Source organism: Arvicola amphibius, chromosome 4, assembly GCF_903992535.2.
Source record: "Arvicola amphibius chromosome 4, mArvAmp1.2, whole genome shotgun sequence".
Taxonomy (NCBI): Eukaryota; Metazoa; Chordata; class Mammalia; order Rodentia; family Cricetidae; genus Arvicola; species Arvicola amphibius.
The window spans coordinates 128,165,255-128,188,158 of record NC_052050.1 but is presented as its reverse complement, the minus strand read 5'-3'; the positions used below and the strand labels follow the sequence as shown (position 1 = coordinate 128,188,158).

General features: G+C 46.4%; 1 protein-coding gene across 5 annotated transcripts in view; it reads left to right on the top strand.

The window, feature by feature from the left end:
- Positions 1 to 22,904, top strand: part of Acsl1 (acyl-CoA synthetase long chain family member 1) — a 69,672-nt gene that overhangs the window by 22,973 nt on the left and 23,795 nt on the right. For all 5 annotated transcript variants that reach the window (XM_038326364.2, XM_038326359.2, XM_038326361.2 and 2 more), the window contains exons 3-5: positions 13,549 to 13,663; positions 17,236 to 17,300; positions 21,033 to 21,134. In XM_038326364.2, coding sequence (XP_038182292.1) covers positions 13,549 to 13,663; positions 17,236 to 17,300; positions 21,033 to 21,134 — 282 coding nt within the window. The remainder of the gene's footprint in view (positions 1 to 13,548; positions 13,664 to 17,235; positions 17,301 to 21,032; positions 21,135 to 22,904) is intronic.

Below are 22,904 nucleotides of genomic sequence, written 5' to 3'. Positions count from 1 at the left end.
GTGCCCGCTCTCTGAGTACCGTATTGTCGTGAAGAAGCCATACACATGACAGCCAGCATGTGTGATTAGGAATATAGGTGGGATGGTGTAGGAAGCCTCTAGATCCTTCCATGAACATCCTTCCTTGGCGCTCCTGTCTCCTCTTCCTTTCCTTGATCTCTTCCCGAAGTTCACAGAAACACGTGTGATTGATTGCAGTCCTCAGGGCTCTTCTCCTCTTCACACCCTCACTGCAGTGCTCGCTCCTCCGCTCTGGTCAGGATTAGCTTTCAGTATTTGTTACTTTCAGCACAGAAAGAGCTTGGGAAACACAGATGTTCGCTGCTTCTAGTTGGAGAGGTGAACGGTACCCCAGCTTCTCCCCACATCGGTCGCTGTGGCAGACCAATGTGCCTCTCTGCAGAGAGCCCTAGCTAGATTAATAGCTTTGTGATACTAATGGGGTTTTATTTTAAACAAGTTCTGGGCATCGCTGATACGAAATTCTTAAAATGTACCAAATGTGTCGGTAATTTGTGATGGGTACAGGCAAGGGCTGTCTTCTGAGAAAGCTGGGCTCTCTGCTTCATTTTCACGGGGAAGTGATGGTGTTCCACCCAGCTTACCACACTCTAGTGAGGACTCAACTTTCCCTTGAGTGGGTGTGACTTTGTGGCATTCCTTCTCTTCTGCATGGCACCTGGTACCATTGTTGTCACTAGCAAAAGGGCAGGTGGCGAGTACAGAGTTTAGACACCAATAATTCAACCGGAACTCTTGGGAATTCCCAGTTCTTACTAGAGGAGACATTGTGAGGACACCTACAATGTGTTTTTTTTTAAGAGATTTATTTATATTTTTATTACATGTATGAGTGTGTATCTGCATGTATATACACATACCATATAGCATGCAGTTGCTCTCAAGAGGCCAAAAAATGATGTCATATCTGGGGCTGTACATGGTTGTGAGCTGCCATGTGGGTGTGGGAACTGAACCTGGGTCCTCTGGAAGAACAGAAAGTGCTCTTAACCCCTGAGCTGTCTCTTTAGCCCTCACTGTGTGCTTTTTAAAGTTCCATCTTAGCATGCAGTGGTTGTTCCTTAGTAAAATAATTATGCATGTTCCATGAAGAACAGCTTAAGATCACAGATAAGCACAACACTAAAATTATGATTTTACTACTCAGTATATAGGAGTTCTGATTTTTCTCTTTGTTTATAAGAAATAGATTTAGATCTGAGTTTCAGAATTCAATAATTTTAGAAATAATGAATTTTCTTTGCTTTTTAAAAATTGAAAGATAAAGTTTGAAGTTTAAACGTAGTTGGAGTCTGGTAACTCAGAAGTTATGGACACATTAGAGGGAGCAGTTTTCTATGGGCCTCTGTTGGCAAGACAGACAAATAGCACTGATTTCTTACAGTGTTACTAACACCTGGCAACAGTTTTGGGGCTGTTGTGTTTTCCTGCTTTGAAAGCAAACGGGTACCACTTGCTGGTCACCTGCCGTTCGCTCCTTACCCTGCTCCTCCCAACTCATCCAGTTTCCATCACTTCCCTTTCTCTAAAATGTACTTGGATGTTACAGTGAGAAATCCACACTTTGGTCTGGATGCTTCTCCTCCTCACACACCCCAGCGGTTTCCAGGCTCTGGTTTGTATAGTACCAAGCCAGGATTGGGTGTAAGTTCCATCTTCAAGTTTCCTGTAACCACTCAGGGTGGTAGGAAGGATGTGACTATATCTCTGTGGACCCGTCAGGAAAGGCTTGGGATCAGGATCTTGAAACTTTGAGGAAGGTTTAATTGGGCTGTATTTCAAGAGCTGCAGCCCACCTGTGAGCCTTGGTTACCTAAAGGCCAACCTCTCCCTTGGGGCTAGGAGGAACACCCACTTGTTGCAGATCAACGCTTCTGCTGCCCCACAACTTTGAACAGATGTGAGAACAGGTTTTGTGAGGGTGGGTTGTTTGTTTTGTTTTAAATTCCCTCCATACTTGATATACCAGATTGCTTATTTTCACCTGCCCTTGCTTGCCATGCTTGAACTCCTCATGTTCCCTTAGTGAAGATGCTGCTCACAGCGGTGACAGTGACTGGAAGTCTTTCTTGATTGGTCAGCGGCCAGGCCCAGGGGAAGCATCAAGACATGTGGAGGCTGAGAAGTGTGTAGACTCAGGTATGGGTCAAAGGAAGGTGTTTTACTGTAGGTATGAAGGAGAGAACTTCCAGAGACGTCTGGTAGAGTTCAGAGCAGAAAGGGAAAGTAGCGGATTGAATGTAGATGCATGCCTGGCAATGAGAGAAGAGGGGGAGCGAGGAGTGAGAGACAGAGGCTAAGAGAGGGCAAAAGGGGGAACGAAGAGGGTAAAAGAGAGGAAGACAGACAGACAGAGAGACAGAGAGAGAGAGAGAGCTTAGCTGGAATAGTAGAATGAATAGCTGTGGAGAGAGAAGCCCATGATCTACAGAAGTGTAGGGAGGGGGGAGGTGAGGAGAGCCAGGATGCCAAGATAGACTCTGAAATGTCTCACAGGTACTTGTGACACTGAGGGAAGCTTGGGGCTCAGGAGGAGGCCTTTCTGAATTTCAGCACTGAGACAGGAGAGTCGCAAGTTTGAGGGCAGTTGAGGGCAGATTGGGCTACGTAGCAAGAGCCTGTCAAAACAAAACAAACCATTAGAGAAAGATAAGAAAGGGTGGCTAAATTATGTGTATACAGAATCAGAAACCATTAAGAATCAGGTGGTTGAGCCGGGCGGTGGTGGCGCACGCCTTTAATCCCAGCACTCGGGAGGCAGAGGCTGGCGGATCTCTGTGAGTTCGAGACCAGCCTGGTCTACAAAAGCTAGCTCCAGGACAGGCTCTAAAGCTGCAGAGAAACCCTGTCTCGAAAAACCAAAAAAAAAAAAGAATCAGGTGGTTGAGTCTGCAGGAGAGCCTAGGAAGGCATAGAAACAGCTTTTTCTGTCCCAACCTGAATCTATCCTCCTAGGCTGGACACAGATGTGACTGGAGAGGAATCTGATACTGCTGAGGGTGTGTGCCCACCTATGAGGCTCAAAGGATTTGGGACATAACCTGCTGCATAGTGCAGATGAGATCCATGGGAATTCCTGAAGGAGGCAGCAGAGAGAAAAGAGAAGCGTGAAGTTAGCACCGAGAGGCTTATGTGTCAAGTTAGTTTAGAAAGGCGTGCGGCTACCACTAGGTCATAAAGAACGTCAGTGGAAACTCATGTTTTATCCAGTTATTGAAATGAATAAATGGGAACAAATAAAAATTTATGCCTATAAGTCCTTAGCCTTTCTAAAACAATCTTTAGACTGTCAGAATTTAGGGTAGAATTTGCTTCTGGTGAGTAAACCACAGACTATAGCAGATTATCTAATCATGTTAATAGGTGTGGGTCCAAGTTAGGATTCATAGCTTCTAAAATGCAGAACCAGTTCCTTGGGTATAACTAACTCATCTGGTTTCCAAGTTAGATGACTTCACTTCACAGTAAATGATACGATATTTGGGATGCATGCTAGGTGGTGACCCTCATACGTGAAGGGTTGAAACTCACACATTCATATATTGGACTATATGTGACTAGTGACTCTTCTTAGCGTGTTAATCATATGTTCCAGAAAGTCGAATGCAGAGGGTATAGATTTGCCTGAGCCTTCCTCCATTCACTGAATCCAGTTGCCAGACTTGCATCCATTCAGCAAGCACTTGAACTTCTGCTACAGGAGGTACCCAGTACTGGGGCAAGACAGACATCTGTCCTTGGGAAGCCTCTGGCTGGGAGATGCACTGCTCAAGGCCTTTCTGTGGCAGAGGTCAAGTGTTATTTGTTTTTGTTTGTTTGTTTGTTTGTTTGTTTGAGACAGGGTCTCTCTGTGTAACACCTGGCTGCCCTGGAACTCATTCTGTAGACCAGGCTGGCCTCAAAGTATAAGATCTACCTGCCTCTGCCTCCTGGGTGCTGGGATTGAAGGTGTGCACTACCATCTCCTGCCCTGCCATTCTTAAAGAGCTCATGTGCACATTACAAGAGTCAGATGTCCTGGTCCGTGCATATTTAGACATGTCTGTGGAACGTGTTACAGAGAGATTTTTCCACGTAGTTGGTAGGAGCGCTCTCCCACGTTTTCCAACTTTACCCATGTATATGTGCAAAGGCCCACTCGCAAACTGGCATGAGCAATTTCTTCAGCACAAGAGATACGTTTTTATGAAGACTTACTCACACCAGACTTGTGGCAATAAAACAAGTACAGGCCTGTAAAGGTAACGATGGTGAGATTCCAAAGAATGGCCATGCCCTTTTGGACTTGAAAGCCTGTGACCGGCGCTGCGCCAGGGAGCTCTGGTTAAGTGGGCAGCATCAAATCCTGTAGGAGGTGGACATCTAGCAGCAAACCTGAGTGGAAGCTGTCGTGGAACGGGCTTGGACAGCGGTGACCATGGCTGTCTCTGTCACAAGCCTGAGGGTCTGCGGAAACGCCCAAGCCACTTGGTTGTAAGATGAGGACTAAAGCTTTCTAACTGAAGGGGAAGTAGCAGCTGAGTATAGAGCGCTGTCAGGGACCACGGCAGCATGTGGTTATTCCTGCAGCTACTTAGAAACATGGCATAAAAAGTGCTGCTCTGCAGTCATCTGTAGATGCAGAACAGAGAGCAGTTAGTAGACACGTGTAGGACAGGAAGTACCCATGATGCTTCAGAAGAACCTCCGGGTACGAGGAGACTCTGTCTATCTGTCATCTTCACGTGAATCCTGTTTCAGGGAGCCACGTTCATCGACATAATTATTTGCCACTGCGGGGTCCTGGTCACTGTTTACTGTGGTCTAGTCTCTCCTGGTCTTGATTGCAAAAAAAAAAAAAAAAAAAAAAAAATGATTGTGCAAGGTGGTCAGATAAAGAGGCGCCAATGTTTGCCCTCACAATTCTGCTTCCACCCACACGGAGAGTTCCTGAACACGTTTTCCTGAAAGCTGTTTCAGCATCTGAGCGTGTTTTTAGCTGGCAGTCCTCACAGGACAGTAGGGATAAGAGGGAAGGGAAGCATTTTCAGGGTGCTTCTCTTCCGAGAGACTGCTGCAAGTTTGCCTTTAGGTGACGTTAACACCTTTCTCGAAACTTAACAGGCTTTCTGATAAGCTATCAAGCCTTTCTGGATATAGTTTCCTTACTATGCTCATCCTCTTGGAACCTGAATATAAGGTGTTCCTATGAGGAGTCTGCTGACTTTGGAGCAATGCAGCAGGTGCCTGGGCCTTTGAATTGCGTGGGAAGAGGGAGTGTCGGGCTGGTAATGAACATTGGCAGTGGGCTGGGGGCACTGTGGATCAAGGCAGGGATTACTGGGAGCTAGGGGCAGAACTTCTGGTCTTCACACCAACACCAGGGTGCAGAAGGATTAAGCAGGTGTCTTGGGAAGCTAAGGAAAGAAAGAAGTTGATTGTTGGTCTGAAAAAGCTACATGCTGGGTCTGGAGAGGTGGCCTGTGGTGAAGAGTACTTGTTCTTTCAGAGAACTGGGGTTCAGTTTCCAGCACCCACATGGTGGCTCATAGTCATCTGTAGATGCACTCATCTACATAAAAATAAATAAATAAACCCAAATAACAACTTATAGAATATGCAGTGTGTCTGCATATTGGTATGTTGCTGAGTTCTCCATACCCAAGGAAGCAAAGGCCAAATTGCATAGGAATATGATAAATCAGTTCTGGAAACACACATGATTTCAGATAAATGATGCTAATTGCTATAGACCACATTAGACAAGAGATGTATGTACACTGAAGTGACAGAAATGATTTCTATGATATTTTCTTAAGTTTTAACATGCACTCCCAAATAAGGCCAACAAGTGCCAAATGGGAGGGACAATTTGGTCACCACTCGGTGCTTCCTGCAAAATACTCCTACTGCGCACCAACATCTGAGAGGCGGAGTCACATAGGGTAGGACTTGGAGATGCAGTCCCTTTACCAGCAGAGGTGAAGCCTGGTACCTTGTGTGGTCTACAGGGCTAGGTAGAAACTTCATAGACAGTCTTCTCCTTTAGCCAGAGCGGTGTGTGCTGAGTTTTCTCCTAGTGATAATTTATTTTCGCTATGCCCCTCCCCAGTTTCTCCTAAACGAATCCTCTGGTTGGGATAGTAGACAGCACAGGAAATTAGCAAGTAGAGAATTAACTAGTTTCAGAAAGTGCCAGGGGCTTTCAGGGTTAGAGGGCAGTGTTTGTTTAGACCCTGTCTTGTCAAGCATGAAGGGAAGGCTACATGGGCAAGTCTGGAGGAGCCTGCTTGCAGAACTCTTCACCAGGCTAGCTGGGTTTGGAGCTCTACTTCACTGCCTTGTAAACAGGGAATTGAGGAGGGACCAAGTCAGCAAACTTGTCCCTACTGGGCAGTGGCTGACCTTGACAGGCCCCACATATTCCCCCTCAACTCTGGGAAATCCAGCGCAACAGTATCTTTGCCCCTGGGAGTAATGATCCATAGTTAAATAGTAAGCATGACCCTTGCCCTGTAGCCTCTGCCCTTCACCTTCTGAGACAGTTTAGGGGTGTTGTTTGAATACTTTGTCCATTGCCGTTCAGAGGTCACTGGATTATGGGGTGCCACCCACAGGCTGGCCTTTCGGAGACAAGATCTAATGTCGCTGAAAAATAGTTTCTGAAAAGAAGTGTGTGTTGTTGGGCTGAGCAGGGAAGCGGCATGTCAACCAAATGGCAAAAGTCAGGTGTAGTGCAGGGAGCAGTCGCCAGGACTGTGCTTCTGTTTGCTGCCTTTCTCCTTAGGATGGGTTGAGCATTAAAATTTGCTGTTGTCTCCTGAGAAGGTACTTGCCTCCTCACTTCCTTTTCTTCTCTTTTTCTTCCTTCCTGCTGGGTCCCCTATCTTCCTGGGTTGCTTTTTTATTTATGTTCCTGTAGATACGCATTTTATAGATAGACATGAGTGAGACTTCAGTGTAAAGTTGGACCCCTCTGAGAAATCCTCAGGGACATAATTTGCTATACTTTAAATATGAAGGTAGGCCAGAATAGCTCACCACCGTGGGTTGCCACCTGTCAAATACTGGTGGTTCTCCAGAACCACCTAAGACATAGACAGTCCGTGTTTTCCTGTCCCTCCCTTTCCCCAGTCCTCAAGGGGAATTCGAGTTTTTACTTTCTAATTTAGCCTAATTCAACCTCGACCATATTTACTAATCCGGTGTATAGAAAAACTGATCCTAAAGGGACCCTGTAGATGCTGGAGAATATACTGGTAGCAAAGGCCTTGGCTTTGGATTCATCTTCTTTGGTTTTTAAATTTGGAAAACCATATCCACATTGAAGCAGACCCATAATTCCCCTGCTTTCCAGTCTTGATTGATTAGGCTCTGCAACATGAGGCTATTTCTTGAGCACAGCCCACTCCCCACCCCTCCTCCTTTCTGCAGGTTATGTTCGAGGGCCGCACTTAAGACATTTTCCATGTCAGTAGCAGCTGTTCCTAGAAATATATCTGTGGACTTGGGTAACCTAGTAATTAAAGGCTCTGTTTTGTGGCACATCTGAGCCCTCTGGCTCGAGTTGTCGGCCTGCAGGGTGCAGTCCTCCTTGCTGTAGGTTTATAACTCAGGTGATGAATGTCCAGCCCTTCCATGTGGCGTTTGTATTCAGGAAGGATAGGAACACTCCCACTCATCCCAGATAATGATCCTTTTAGGGGAATCTGTGATCGTTCATGGAGCAAATTTCCAAGCATGGCACTTACTGTCTAGTGTTTCTCCCACATTTCACTGCCCTCTCCTCCAAATCATAGTTTCCCTTACGACTGAAGGACAGTGGGCCCTTTTGCCCAGTCTTACCTGCCCCTTAGAGTTAGTATCTCTTCCTTCCTTGGCATCTCCTTACTGCTTCATTTTCAAGCCTTTGCTAATTAGTTTAATTAATAATTAGGCTAATAATAAACACCTTGTCCTTGGGTTATGTTGTCGAAAAGACGGCTTTGTTAGGAGTGCGACGAACTTCTTTAGGTTTGGTTTGATAGTTTTGCTTCCATCTTTCCCCAAGTCCTGAAGCTGGCACCAGAAGCTTAAACCTAACTAAACAATGATTTAGCTAAAGTGTAGTTATACAGTGCAGTCTTTGGAGAGTTGGGAAGTGGACCGAGAGGGTTGTCCTGTCATGAGGCTTGTGGTCCTCACTACCTAGCCAAATCCCATCTGCTTTTCAAACTTCCCCTGGACTCGGAACTGTGATCCTCCATGCCTTAATTCTTCCCTTTTTTCTGTTAAATGACAGATTGCATGTTGCTCTTGGCATCCCTGCCCTTGCCCAGGCCACTGCCCTAGACTGAGCCCACATAAATCCTTTTCTCTCTAGGTGCCCCCACAGCCCTTCCTTCACACTACTTGTGGTCAGTTTCTTTCTATAGTGCTGCCCTGATCGGCTCCACTCCCCTGCTTGGGACTTGTCCCCGGAATCCTGCTTCACTGTAGGGCAGGACTAGGATCTCCTCACAGGTTGTTGAAACCCTGACTGCTGGATCACACCCTGAGAGTTTGGGGTTCAGCCTGCATCACTCTGTTTCCCAACATACGTCGGTTGCTCCCCCAGTCTGTATTCTGTAGATGTGGTCTCTAAGAAGTAGAAATATTAAGTATGAGTCTTTTCTATTAAATATAAAACTTTTTATCTTCCCACCTTTTAAAAACTTTCATGGAAATTTTTAATCCCCTCCACGCCACCCCCGACTGATAAACCTTTGTTATAATAAGGGCCTCCTGCTGCATTCCAGGAATTTTATGGCCTTTAGACAGCCTGGGTAATCAAATGAGACTATGAGGTCTTACTCCTGCCAATGGGGAAAGGACACAAGTCCCCACACCCCCCACACCACACCCCCACCCCCGCCAAGTGCATTTCCTGTCTGTCTGGGGGCATGCATGCATGAGTGCGCATGCACGTGTGTGTGATCACTACTCTTCTGAGTGCCACCTCTTGGTCAAGAGTAAAATCTACCTTCAGATACTTCAGTTGGAATGATGGTCTCTTTCTTTGAGACCCAGAATTTATTTCTAGAAAAGACACCTGTTCAGCCTGTTCCCCTTAGGGTCCAGACTTACTCTTGCCTGTCCTTGTTGATTTCCTTGTTTTGTTTTGATTGGCCAATATTCCTTGGAGTCTTTGGTCACTCGAGGGCAAGATGTTTCAGTTACTTCTGCACTGCAATGGCCTGACATGATTATGGCTTCACAGTTTCAGCAGGGAAGGCATTGTGGAGTACTCCGTTCATGGGGCTGAAGTTGTTCATGTCTGTGTTCCCACAGACAGGAAGTTGAGAGCCAGCCAGAAACCAGGGACTAGATACACCTTGAAACACCTACCCCATCACCCACATCTGTCTACTAGGCCCCACCTTTGAAAGGTTCCACAACCCCTCTTAAGAGAGTGACTGACTAGAGAACACATAGTCAAAGCATGAGCCAGTGGAGTAACACTCCAGATTCAAACCATAACATAACCCCCATAGCATAAAATATAGTTAGTTCAGCCTAGAGTCCCACAAGCCTTCACAGTTCGTCCTGACCGAAAGTCTACGTCTTTGCTGAGACCCAAAGCAGTCTTTTCGCTGTTAGCTCCTAAAAAATACAAAAACTATAGGCTTCCAATATACAGCGACACAGAGCAAACACCCCATTATGAAAGGAAGGAATGGTGGCCTAGCAAGGTGTGTGGTGGGGAGGGGAGGACCAAAGCAAGGCCCAGAGCCAACAGGGAAAGTATTCAGTCGTGTAGCCCTGTGTCCAGTATGAGAGGCACGTGTTTGATGTACGCTCCAGTGGACTTGAGGAGCCCCTCTCCTTGCTACACGTGGCACACACAGCCTCTGTCCTGAGACGGCTCTGATCTGCGCTTAAAGCTTTCCTTGGCAGACAGCCTATGCTCTTGTCCTCTCTAACATCCCGGAACTCTGTTGTAAGTTAGTCCTCACCTTCATAGCTTCATCTGCTGACCTCTCAGGGGTCCCCCGCAGTAAATCTGACGCTTCTATACATTGTCTGGTTCACAAGAGTTTCTGAAAACTCTTGTTGGAAGCGGCCATGGTTCCATACTTCTGGCATTCTGCACGCCCACACCGCTAGTACCACGAGGACAACACACATCGCCGCTCTCAGCCTGAGCCGGTACCTGTGCCCTCGCGCACCGCGGCCACAGTCGCCTCTGAGTTCCCTTTTCCCAGTCTGTGCCTCTCTCGCACCATGGCCACAGTTGCCTCTGGAGAACCTCTGGAGAACCTGGGAAAACTTTCTTACGCAGTTCTGCGCAAGTCAGGCACCCTAGGAAAGCTGTTTTATTGTTCTCACAGTTAGTGGCTGTTATTCATTTTTTCCCTAGCATCCTCTACCATTTTAATTGCCTTTATTCACAAGGGAACTTGTGTATCCACAAAGTGATGTTACTTTTTATCATAGCTTTAAAAATACATTACCTTTGTGTAATTATGTTTTAATTAAAATATAACTATATCATTTCCTTCCCTTTCCTCCCTCCAACCCCCTGTGTATTCTGCATCTCAAAATTATGGCTTGTGCCTCCCCTTTTTTAGTTGTTATTGTTACACACACACACACACACACACACACACACACCTCTAAACATAATACAACCTGCTCAAACCATTTAGTGTTAATTATACATATATGATTTGGGGGCTTACCATTTGGTATTGGGTAATCAGTTATGGGACTCATTGGGGGACTATTTCTTCCACTCTTAGTATGCCTTAGTTGCCTGAGTTCTTAGTGTATGGGTGAGATATCCCCCCCTCCCCGCTTCACAAGCAGCCTTTTTTTTTTTTAAAGGAAGGTCTTCAAAATGAGTTTTTGGGTTTAGACATAGATTTTATTTTTTGTTTTAACTTAGTTCTTCGGTATTGGTATGTTTGCACAGCACATGGTACAGGATCTCATGCAAGTATAAAATATAGTTGAACCACCTTCTCTCTCATACCCTCTGCCTTCCTCTAAATACCTTCATGTCATGTATATGTATATGATGGTGTGTGTGTGTGTTATGTAAATGGTGGTGATAGATATATAAATGGTGTGTATATATAATTTGATAGTGAGATATACAAAACCCAGGGTCCAGGAATTTTTGGTGGGTGAAGTCTCCAATTCTTGAAAAGTCCACAGGGCTCCTTTTCTATTGTCCTGGTAAACATTACCTGGCTTTTCTTTAGTGGTCAATCTCTTTAACAATTACCTTGTTTACAACTTTAAATAAAATCCCATTCTGGCCAAACTCTACCTTTTCTTCTCTCTCTTTCTTTATATCATTTTGTTCTCAAGTCTCACAGTAAAGCTGACTAAAAGAGCAGCTAGCAATAACCATACAACAGCTTAAAGTTATATAGTTTTACATTTTTCTCCTCCAAATTGGTTAGTTAGTACTGTTACTGTTTAATTCATCTTCATTTATTTATGTTTTTTCTGGATATGGGAAGAGTATAGACAAGTTCTTTACCAGAACGTCCTACACGTGAATTCTCATCTAATTCCTAGTGGAGCCCTCGCCCCTCTGAAAATCCACGAGCAGTCTTCACGTCCATAGTCCCGAGGCATTTTCATCTCCCAGACTCCCTCCGTGGTTGCTCATTAAGCTTTCTTAATTTGTCTCCTGAGTCTTGCAGATCGCTCCCGCAGATCCTTCCAGCAGTCCAAGAGTCAGATTCAGTCAAAGCCACAGCACCATTTTCCTGTTGTTCATATCTGTATGAGTTTTGTGTCATGAATCGGGGGAGGGGGGCAGGAGGAAGCTCATGAACCACATCTCATGGTTTCAGAGGGTGTCAGTCCCCCATGGTACAGAAGGCTGATGGAGCAGCTTAGTTCATAGCAGTTGGGTTGTGTGTCAGGGGCTGGACAGGCCATGGCAGACAGGATGCAGGGAGCTCCGGCGGAACTGGAGGATCTCTGTCACCTTCAAAGGCCTATACCTGGTGACCTACTTCTGCCAGATAGGCTCCGCCTTTTAAGGGTCAGCAGCCTTCCAAAATAGCACCACTGGCCCAGGGACAGGCATCCAAAACATGAAGCTGCAGGGGCCATAGCAGAAGTCTTAGACTCCCTGTTTACCTGTCTCAGCTGCTCCACTTAGGGCTGTGAGAGCTTCTCTGTGGAATGCAGGTGTCATCTTCGCTTTTAAAGAGATGGCATTGTATTAAGAAATGCCACGGATGGTTCCGTGTCACGATGAGTAGGTGAGTGGCATGAGAGGCACCATCCTGAGCTCCGTGTCGTAAGGACAGTGTGGCTCTTTGACCCGGCTTGCTGGGGTGGTTTCCTGTTTTCTTTCACCAAACCTCAAGCCAGAAGTAATCTCTTTGGTTTTAGGACAGTCCTTTCTTGTGGTACTGGACATTTCGTAGCGTGTTCTAATTTCCCTTAAGGCTTTCCTGGGTGTTGTAAATGGGAGGCCCCCCCTTTAAAATGTGAACTAGGAAGAAGGCACTAACCTAGTAGTTGAGCTCTTCCCTACCAGTGTAGAGGGAATATCTGAGGTTTCCTGTGCCTTTCTGGACCCCCTGTAGCATCTCCTAGAGAGTTTGGTAGCTCCTCCTGCCCCTTTGGGGAGGGGCTAGGAACTGACATTCTGTTTGCCATCAGGACTCTCTGTACGTGGCAGTTGTATTTAGGCCCCAGCGGTGGAGACAGCTTAGATGAAGGTGTTCAGCAGCAGATGTGCCCACCTGTCCAAGCTGCCCATAAACACCTGGAAAGACTTGCGTCTGCTCACACTCATTTAGTGCTGATGGCTGAGGTGCCGCTCGAGTAGCTGAAGGTTCTCGTGGACTGTATTGCATTTGGTGATGAGAGGGAGCAGTAGCTGTAGGGGATCCTCATGGAAGGATGAAGGGGTTCGTGGAAGTAAAATTGAGCCAGCTGTCGTTTCCTTCCAAGCTGACAGGACCGTCCTCTGTTCTGTTGGTGAATACAGTTGGAGTATGTGAGGTGGTGGCAGTGTCCTGGTGTCCTCTCCCTCCCTTCAGCTGTGTCTGGCAGTGAAAGTACCTATAAATCTGTGAGCAGCTTTTTTTTTTAAATCCATTTTCTTTCCTCAAGATTCCACTCATGGCCATGCTGTCTTAGACTCGGTCTCCAAAGCCGCCTTGGTTCTTCAAGGGAACAGCTGGCTTACATTGGCACATCGACAAATTTATTTTATTCAGCTGCTGGTCACTGCACAGCAGTTTGTATTTTTGTATTTACATCCAACCGACGAATAGTAATTGCATGTATCGATGGTGGCACAGTAGGAAAAATAGACTCACAGAACCTCTTCTGCAGTATCATGGCCTTCATTCGTTAGAGTGTATTATCTACCTGAGAATCGCTAGGACAGGAGATTATAAGTGTTTGTACCGCAAATAAATAGCAAGCTTCGGGGAAAAAAAAAAATAGGCGTGTCGATTAGCTTCATTTGGCCGCAGCGCGCACCTCTATAAAGACAACATGCTGTGGGCTTCTTGTTAACATCCTGCTTGCCCCTGTCCTTCCCAATAGGGTACTGATGGTGCTCGAAGATCAGCGCTCCTCGACAGCGACAAGCTCCTGGTGTACATCTACGATGATGTCAGAACGTTGTATGAAGGCTTCCAGAGGGGCCTTCAGGTGTCAAGTAAGCCTGTAGCTGCTTTGTCGTGACCGACCCTTTGCTGTTGTTTCTCGTGAGGAATGAGCAGCCTTCCTTGCAAAAAGGCACATCTGCCAGTCTTCCATATTCCCAGCATCATCCATGTCCTGTCTCCTGTAACTTGTCAGCGCCAGTCTCAAAGCTCATAGGACCCTCCAGATATCCTCCATCACCAAATACGACCTATATTTGATGGAGAATCACATGTACTGGGCTCCAGTGTTTCCTATAGCTTTTTTAAAAAAATGGTTAATTGGCAACCTGGTCCATCATTTTTCGAGCTTACCGGGCCATTAACATACATATTTTGAGAGAGCTACTAACTTTCCAGGGAAGCAGTACCCCATCAGAAACACCGTTGAGAACCCCTGCTATCCAAATGCCTGCCTCCATTACAGCCTCTGTCCAGCTCTCCACCTTGAATCAGCTCTCAGGTGACACCACGGCTGGTCCTTCCCCATGTGTCTTCATGCGCTTCCTTTCTAGATCATAAGTCTGCTCTCCCCACCCTCTCTAGTGTTCTTGACATGTGGGTACCTTTAACACCCTGATGCATTTCACTGTTTCTATAAACATCTTCCTGGTGTGCCACTTCCACTCCTGTCCCAGTGGGGCATCTCCCCCTTTTCCTCTCAGCATCTCACATCTGCTTCAGCGATAACCCCTCACCATACACAGCTACTCGCCTGGCATGCCCTGCCTTTTGCCCTCCAGCCTGTGCTCCTTGGGAACATGCCCATCTCTTTTGTTCTCCCCACAGCACTGACACAGGACCTGTCCACAGTAGGTGCTCAATTAGTGTACTGTCCATGAAGGACCTGTCCACAGTAGGTGCTCAATTAGTGTACTGTCCATGAAGGACCTGTCCACAGTAGGTGCTCAATTAGTGTACTGTCCATGAAGGACCTGTCCACAGTAGGTGCTCAATTAGTGTGTTGTCCATGAAGGATCTGTCCACAGTAGGTACTCGATTAGTGTGTTGTCCATGAAGGACCTGTCAACAGTAGCTACTCGATTAGTGTGTTGTCCATGAAGGACCTGTCCACAGTAGGTACTCGATTAGTGTGTTGTCCATGAAGGAACACTCTTTTTAAGGATTATTTTTTGTTTTTTTTTTTATGGTTCTGTAGAAATAGATCTTAAGATCTGTACGTCAGCTTCTGGTTTTTGCCACTGATAGCTAGATTGTGATCTTAGCCAGGAACCCGGGGAGGTTGTTCCTCTGTGCCCCAGAAGACATGTATGCACTCGAGAAGCACCTGCTGTTTGTTGCTCAACACTGGTGCAGTCTGATTTGTGTTCGGCCAAATATTCCTATAAAAGACTCATTAGCCCATTGTAAAGAGAAAGCAAACTCCCTTGTGTATCATTGACTGCATGAACCTTTTGAAGTTAGCATCAAGATCTGAGTTTATCAATGACAGTAAATCTCCCTGAGGTAGAGCAGGCCAGCATCAAGCTCCATGAAAATATATGTGTCGTAAGTTATGTCCAGCCTTTCCTCCATAGACAGAGAGAGTGTGGTGTACCTAGAAGGATAGGGCTTACTTACACTGTACCTCTGACTCTTAGACAACCTTTTGTTCTGTTGTCTCTTGTCTAATTGGAAAATGAGTGATCCTCAATAGATCACAGGAAAAGGAAATGTAAGCTTTCTTAATATGCATTGATTAAAGGCAGCTGCTTTTTGTGTCAGTGTTTCCTTTTTCCTCCAAGAAACATTTTATCCTAAACTTTAGTGTTCTTAAGTGATCTTAAAATACTATAGAGGAACATTTGCGTAGACAGTCAGAAGTTTGTTCAACGGCAGGAGAAGCTAGCCTAGAGCTTTTTAACCTAATTTTAATTTAATTTTTTGGAATTATTTTTATGTTGTCTCTTTTGCCTGTGCACCCTTTACATGAAGTACCCACAGAAGCTAGAAGGGGGCGTCAGACCTCCTGGAACTAGAGTTAAGAGATGAACTTTAGGGGCTGAGAATTGAGCCTGGGTCCTCTGGAAGAGCAGCCAGTGCTTCTAAGTGCTAAGCCATTTCTCTTGCCTCCCACCCCTTAAACCTGGTGTTTTTAAGATGTACCTAGTTGGGTGTTAGTGTCCTCTGGGGACACTTTTTCAATATACTAAAGCCATCCAGTTATATCAGATTTTGGCAGCAGGGCCTGGGTATGGATGGTTTTCAAGTTTGCAGGTAAGCTGCTGCTTAGCCACAGTTTTAGAGGCGGGATCAGTGTGCTGTGCCCATAAAGAGCCAAACAGTAAGTACTTTAGGCTTTAGGCGTTTGGGGCCTTATAATCTCTGCAGCTTCAGATAGATGCAGGTGGATGAGTTAATAAGGCTGTGATCTACTAACACTGCTTACAAAAACAGCCATCTGTTCACTGTGGCCCTTGGCTGCAATTTGCCCGTCTTAGCTCTTGAGGAATAAAATGGCATCAGTGCCTATAGCTGAGGGGTCTCCCATCTGAGAAACAGAGCTGCTGACCCTCCCATGTCCCCTGAACCTTGGTCATAGTGCTGTTAACTGAAGCAAGTCTGGAAGGACCGTTTTTGTCAGCTCTGTTACTAGGGAACGGTCAGCAAGCCCTCTCATGTCATCCCATTTTCTTGACAGCTGACACTTGAATCCATTGGTGTGCCATGCTTCTCTAGGTAATAGGACCAGGCTTGTCACAGCCCCTGACAAAACCATTCTTTGTCTTCTTTGCCAGTCCTCCCAGGTCCCCACACCAAATCAGAACACCTTTACAGAGTCAGACTGGGACATTCAGACCTAGACATTGTGGTATCTTCACTTTCCTTCCCTTCCTCCCTCTGGGGTGGGAGATGGGAAGTTAGCAGGGCTGGGGTTTGGCGCAGGAAGCAGCCAGGGCAGGGTGTTATCCTCAGGGACATCTCCAGTGCTTCCATCATGTTAGAAGCACGTGGAGGGATTAACCCAGTCATTCGGTCAGAACCCTCAGGCCTTCATCACTTCTCAAAAGCCAGTCATCTGGGACCTGAGCCTCCAACGCATGGCTCTTGGGGAAGCGTTTCATTCTGAGTCGGAATGCTTGAAGCTTCACCAGAGTGGCTGCCTCTTCCGAACACAGTAGTGTGTAGCTACACTCAGCCACTGGCTTAAAGGAAGAAGTCAGAGGCTAAATGTTCTTGGAAGTCATTGTAACCGTGTGGCGGTGCACACCTTTAACACAGCTCAGTGAGCTCGAGGCCAGCCTGGTCTACAAAGTGAGTTCTAGGACAGCCAGAGCCGTGTGGTAGAGAGACTTTGTCTCCAAAAACCCAAACCCAACAACAAAATAGTCGGTCATATTAATATCCGCCTTTTCCCTCTGTTTATCTCCAACCCCCTTATTTTTAAGAAGCAGAGCTAATAAAAACATAAAAATCACTTCAGACTGGGGGAGGCATTTCTAATCTGAACTCACCATTTCTACTTTGAAGACGAGAGTCTACCTGGTACTTTGAAGAATAAAGAGAAAAGCCAGTAAAATGCAGGAATAGTTAAAGGTCAAAGCCATCTATCTTTTGCTTCAACTTTGTTTTTTTCTTTTTGTAGACAATGGCCCTTGCTTAGGTTCTAGAAAGCCAAACCAGCCCTATGAATGGATTTCCTACAAGCAGGTGAGTTCCCTCGCTCGGATAGCTCTCCTCACGTCTGTGACCAAATACTCAATGTAAGCAACCAAATGGAGAAGAGATCGATTTGAGCTCGGGTGTGTGGGTACTCAGTTCTTGTGAGGGAGGCGTGGTGCCTAGCTGTGCAGGTGGATTATACAGCTTGTTAACATCTCAGCCACTCTGAAAGCCAAGCCCAGTCTGAAGCAGGGCTAGCCTAAACCCAAGGCCAGTCCCTGTGACCCTACATCTGCCAGATAGGCCCCATGTCTGAAAGGTTCTGCCTCTTCCCAGAGTCCTGCCACAAGCTAGGGGCCAAGTGTTTAAACACATGAACCTGTGGGGTCCATTTTAGACTCCACCGGTACAAATGGCTCTGTAGATTGGTTCAGCACACTAATGAAAGATTGCTGGGACAGGAAACATGCTGCACTTCAGAAATTCCACTAAGCATCTATGGAAAAACAGAGCATAGAAAATCCCAGGAAACTAACTGATAGATTGAAGCACTCGATTGGCAGCCTATATGGATTTATTGGGAAGTATAACTTTTCAGGTAATTTTAGAGATCTCCAGAAGCAAATGCTACCCCTACCCCTACCCCTGGCGTGGGATGACTCGTCTTTGCCTGAGGAGTGCCAGGAGACTTAGAAACCCCAATTTGGAGTGTCCCCCTATTTTATAGATGAGGAAAACATGCCCCCATGAAAAGGTGTAACTTGCCCATGTTCATATAGTGTGAGTGGCGAAAGCAAGACCAGAATCAGGTGTGCTGTGGGCAAGTTGGCACTTGGTCATTGATCCTCAGAACTGTCCTTGGCCAGCTCTCTGGGGTGTGACATTTAACCCCTTGGCAGCCATAGGGACGAGCCCAGGTGTTCAGAGAAGACCCCTCTCTGTCTGCATAAATCTTAAGCTAGGATCTGGCTATGCACAGACTTATTCATACCCACCGGCAGCTGTCACTGTCTGAATCAGTTCGTAAGTAGTGGGTCACAGAGCAGGAAGACGTCACCCCTTATTTTTTTTATTCTCATTATGGCTACACACACAGAATCAAGCTGTTGTTGCTTTTCCGGTCTGGCCTCGGGATGGGCAGGCGCAGCTGCGAGCACCGTTTAGCTGCCTTCTTTTTTCCTACACAGCTGTCCAGGAAATGGCTTTTCTGTCCCTGGGCTCCGCTGCTGCTTGTGCTGGGACCAGGTAATCCTCTGGCGCTCAGGAACACAAGCTGACTTTCTCCCTCTTTGTTTTTAGTAGTTGGCTTGTCTGAGGGTGTGAACATGGAGGGAGTTGTCCTCTGGAGCCACAAACCCCAGCCTGGGAGGAGCACCTGTCAGAGCTGCTTGGCTTGCAGCCCTGGATTTGTCCTCTTCTGTCTTCAGAAGGTGGACGAGAGTACCCAACACTTTGCTTGGGTAGTATCTGTCTCTCAAGAGAGACAAGGGAGATCAGCTTTTAATACCTTGTCTGGACAGAGCTGGGAGCTCACGTGACCAGAGGGATTTCCCGCTTTCTGTTTGACTTTACCAAAGCCCAAACCAGTTTCTATCCAGTTTTTTTTTTTTTTCATTAGTCAGTGTTGACTCATATCTGTGCTCCCAGCGCTGGTAACGTTGGGGCAGGAGGATCATTGAGTTCCTGGCCAGCTTGGATACATACTGAGGCCAAGTCCAGCTCTGGGCTGCAGAGTGAGACCACCTCAAAACAGTAAGAAAGTTGCTTCCAGAGTCCCTATAACAAGACCATGTGTTGGACACGAGGCACCGAGCGGCAGCCCTCAGGCCCCGCAGATTACCCTCGTGCTCTCTGCGTTATTTCTGTCATTGTTGGCCAGGAGGAAGGAGAAAGGCGCCTGTTGCTAACTGGTGTTCCGGACACACTGAAAGTCCCCGGAGTTCTGAAGGTGTTGCCGGAGGCTTGGCAAAGGCACAGAGCTGGAGCGCACTGAAGCCGGCTATGGCTTTGTAGAGATCTTCATCTCATTTTACTTTTTACTTGCCTAACAAGCCTGACTTTTAGGAAAGTAAGAATCTTTGAGATTTTCTTTTTAAAGAGCAAAATGGACCTTCTTTCTAGAAACATAAATGTGTATGTGTGTGTGTGTGTGTGTGTGTTGTCCCATTGAGCCCTGCGAACAATTGCAGGCATTTTTCAGATTTCAGTCCCTGACAATGTAGACTTGTGAACTGGTAGAGAATAGAAGACACTATGCCACCTGCTGTCACCTGACAAGGGTCACTCTGAGTCCCTTAGGTAGGACTAGCAAAGTGCTGTGTACCAGAACTGGCGGGATTCCTGGCAAGGCTGGCATGGCTGTTTTCCTATACGCATATTATGCCTTCAGTACTCTTGAGGATAAAGAACTCCATGTTTTAAGGTCTTTTTTTTTTTTTTTTTTTTTTTTTTTTTTTTTTTTTTTTTTTTTTTTTTGGTGTTTCAAGACAGGGTTTCTCTGTGTAGCCCTGGCTGTCTTAGAACTTGCTCTGTAGACCAGGCTGCCTCGAACTTGTAGAGCTCTGCCTGCCTCTGCCTCCCAAGTGCTGGGATTATCACCACCACCCGGCCTAATGTTTTAATGTTAAAATTTTTTAAAATGCCTGTAGAGTAGGAATTGGTGAGCGGGTAGCCATGAATGTGTATCCTGCGTTTCGTGGCCGGCTTTACTTGGTCTCACGGTGCTGGCTCTCCTCTACCTTCACTGCCCATCATCACTGCCGACACTGCCCTGGGCGCGGTCCCTTTCTCATCCTTGTAATATCTGTCAGCTACCCTAGCTGTCTGCCATTTCCTGGGAAATATTCTCATTTGCTTCACCACCCAGCGGGTTTTACTTCCCCCCTGGCTTTATTCAACTTTAGGTAATTTTGAAATGTGTTTCTTTGCATCTAAGGCCTTTAAAAATCTCCTCCTAAGATTGTATTATTTACGAAAAAGAAATTCTCAAGAATGGGATTGTAGATGAAAACTTTAGCCTTAGCCAGCAGTGCTTTAATCCCAGCACACGGGAGGCAGAGGCAGGTGGATCTCTATAAGTTTGAGGCCAGCCTGTTTCTACAGAGCAAGTTCCAGGACAGTCGGGGCTACACTGAAAAACCCTATCCTGAAAAACAAACAAACAAACAAACAAACAAACAAATAAAAGCTTAATCTTTTTTTTTCTTTTGTAAAAGCTGTTTCTAATGACAGGTTTTGAGGGGTTTGGTCACTTTTCAAAGTTATAAGAAAGTCTAGCCAGGCCTCTTGATACATACCTGTGATCCCGCCCCTCCCCCCCCCCCCCCCCAGCTGGAGGGGTAGGACTCTGAACTTGAGGCTAGCCTGAACCAGCTGGAGAAATCAAGTACTGGAGACCAGGTCATTTTGGAATGCTTGCTTAGGGTGTACACGCCCCCTAGGTTCCCCTCAGCACTACAAACCAGCAGCAACCTCCCCCAAAGAAAAGGGAACTGTGTCTGTATGCTCATTTTGTAACACTAGAATAGAAACATACACACATAGAAAGCCCTGATTTGTGGTCATCTGGGACCTGCAAACAGAATAATATACCCAGGTCCATTAATGCTGTGTGGGTGAATAAAACCTTGTGTTGTGCAGACAGTTTTTAAAAAGGGCTAGCTCCCTTCTCTGAATAGCTCTGCTTGCAGCCGACACACTCATGTCACCTGGTGAGCTCCTAAAGGCCTTGCCGTGAGAACGCTCCTCTTTGCTAATAATGCCTGCCTCCTCTTCCTGCAGGTTGAAGAACTGGCTGAGTGCATAGGCTCCGCGCTGATCCAGAAGGGGTTCAAGGCCTCCCCGGAGCAGTTCATCGGCATCTTTTCTCAAAATAGACCTGAGGTAGTAACCACGATTCCTTTGCCATCCAGGGCTTCCACGGTTCTCCGTGATTTCACGCCTGTAGCTGCTGGGGACTAGATTTTGTTGTCTGTTTTCTGCTGGGAATAGGGCTTTGTGGCTTTTCCTTAGAAATTTGTAGGTATGAAAACCTAAACGGAGAATTTCTTAAGCTTTCAAGAGAAAAAGAAAATCATTTGTCTCCTCCCCATAATTTGTTTATATGTTTATGTTTTTATTAATTCAGGTCATCAAACAAAATCCTTAGGGAAAAAATGTCAAATCAGATGTCCCTTCCCTTCTGGATAAAAGGCATTAATAAATTAGAGTAGAAATTTTGGGTACATTTTTGTTAGTAGCAAACTTTTCTTCCTGAAAGGGCTTAACTCGAATTTCCAAACTTAAATACCCTGAAATACCCACTCTGAGCTGGCTTTGATGGCGACATACTGCTGTTCTTTGGCTACGAGGCTCACACTTAGTACTTCAGAAATGTGACTTGAGGGGCTGGAGCGGTGGCTCAGTGGTTAAGAGCACACACTGCTCTTTCAGAGGACCAGAGTTCGATTCCCAGCACCCACATCAGGTGGCTCAGAACCATTATAAGTCCAACTCCTCTGGTCTCCACGGGTGCGTGCATGTGTGTACGTGCATGCACACATACACTTAAAAATAATTTAAAGAAAATAGAGGGACTTGAAGTGGGAAGCCCCGCTTAGAGCACTGTCTGTGCTCTAACACTCTTGCGTCAGCCGCAGCTGCCTTGGAAAAATTCAAGCCTCAAATTTATTTGTCTATCTGCTGCGTCCTGGCTCTGCTCCCCATGTGTTGTTCCTGTTTTCATTAGTTAAAATGTCTTCTTAGATCGAATCTCATTTTCTGCAAAGAAATACCATTGTCCACAGCTGGCCTGCCCTTAGTCTCATGGAATGATTTTGTTTTCTTTCATATCTCAGAAACATATCCAAAAAGCTTACTTCAGTAGAATTTTTGATCACCCACAAGCATACCCCTTATCTCAAGGAATAGATGCTTTCTCTCAAATCTAAGTGTGGACGCAGGGAAGGATCATGGCAGGTCGGCCAGGAAGTGCTTTCTGGACAGAGCCCTGAGTGGCACCTTGGAGGAAATTCTAAAAACACAGACACAGTCCCAGATCCACGCCACATGCATGTGACCCAGTGGCTCCTCGCCCATGGCAGCTGTATGCTTTTCAGTGTGGTGATAGCGTCCTGTGGTGTCCTTTGAAAAGTGCAGCTGGGATGAAGGGGTGTCTGGAGGAGTTGTGAGTGAGAAAGAAGAGGGGCTGGGCCGCCCGCATGTCTGGGAGCTCACGAGTTGCCGAGGCTAGTGGCAAGGGAAACGGTTATTGGCTCACCGCTTTCCCTGGTCGCTTTACTAGGGAGGATTGTTCTCAAGACAACGTTCTTCTCTGATAGGCAGGTGTTCTTCCTCCCTGGCTCCCAGGCCACACTACACGCTGCTGTGAGATTGATGTTCCTCAAACCCCACAGCCACTGTGCTGTCCAGAATACTTCAGTAGTTCTGTGCGCTGGAGTAGAGCCAGACCCTGTGGCTCAGGCTCACTCCAGTCCGTGCCTACCACGAGGCTTCTATCCAGCATGCTTGCTCACTGGTCTCCCAGCCTTGGATATTACAGGTCTCTTGCTGTTCTCTCTCCCGGTCCCCCCCATGCTCCAAATTGTGACTCTGTCACAACAGATACAGTAGGGTTTCTTCCTGCCAAGGTGTCTGCCGCTGTCTAGAAGCTGC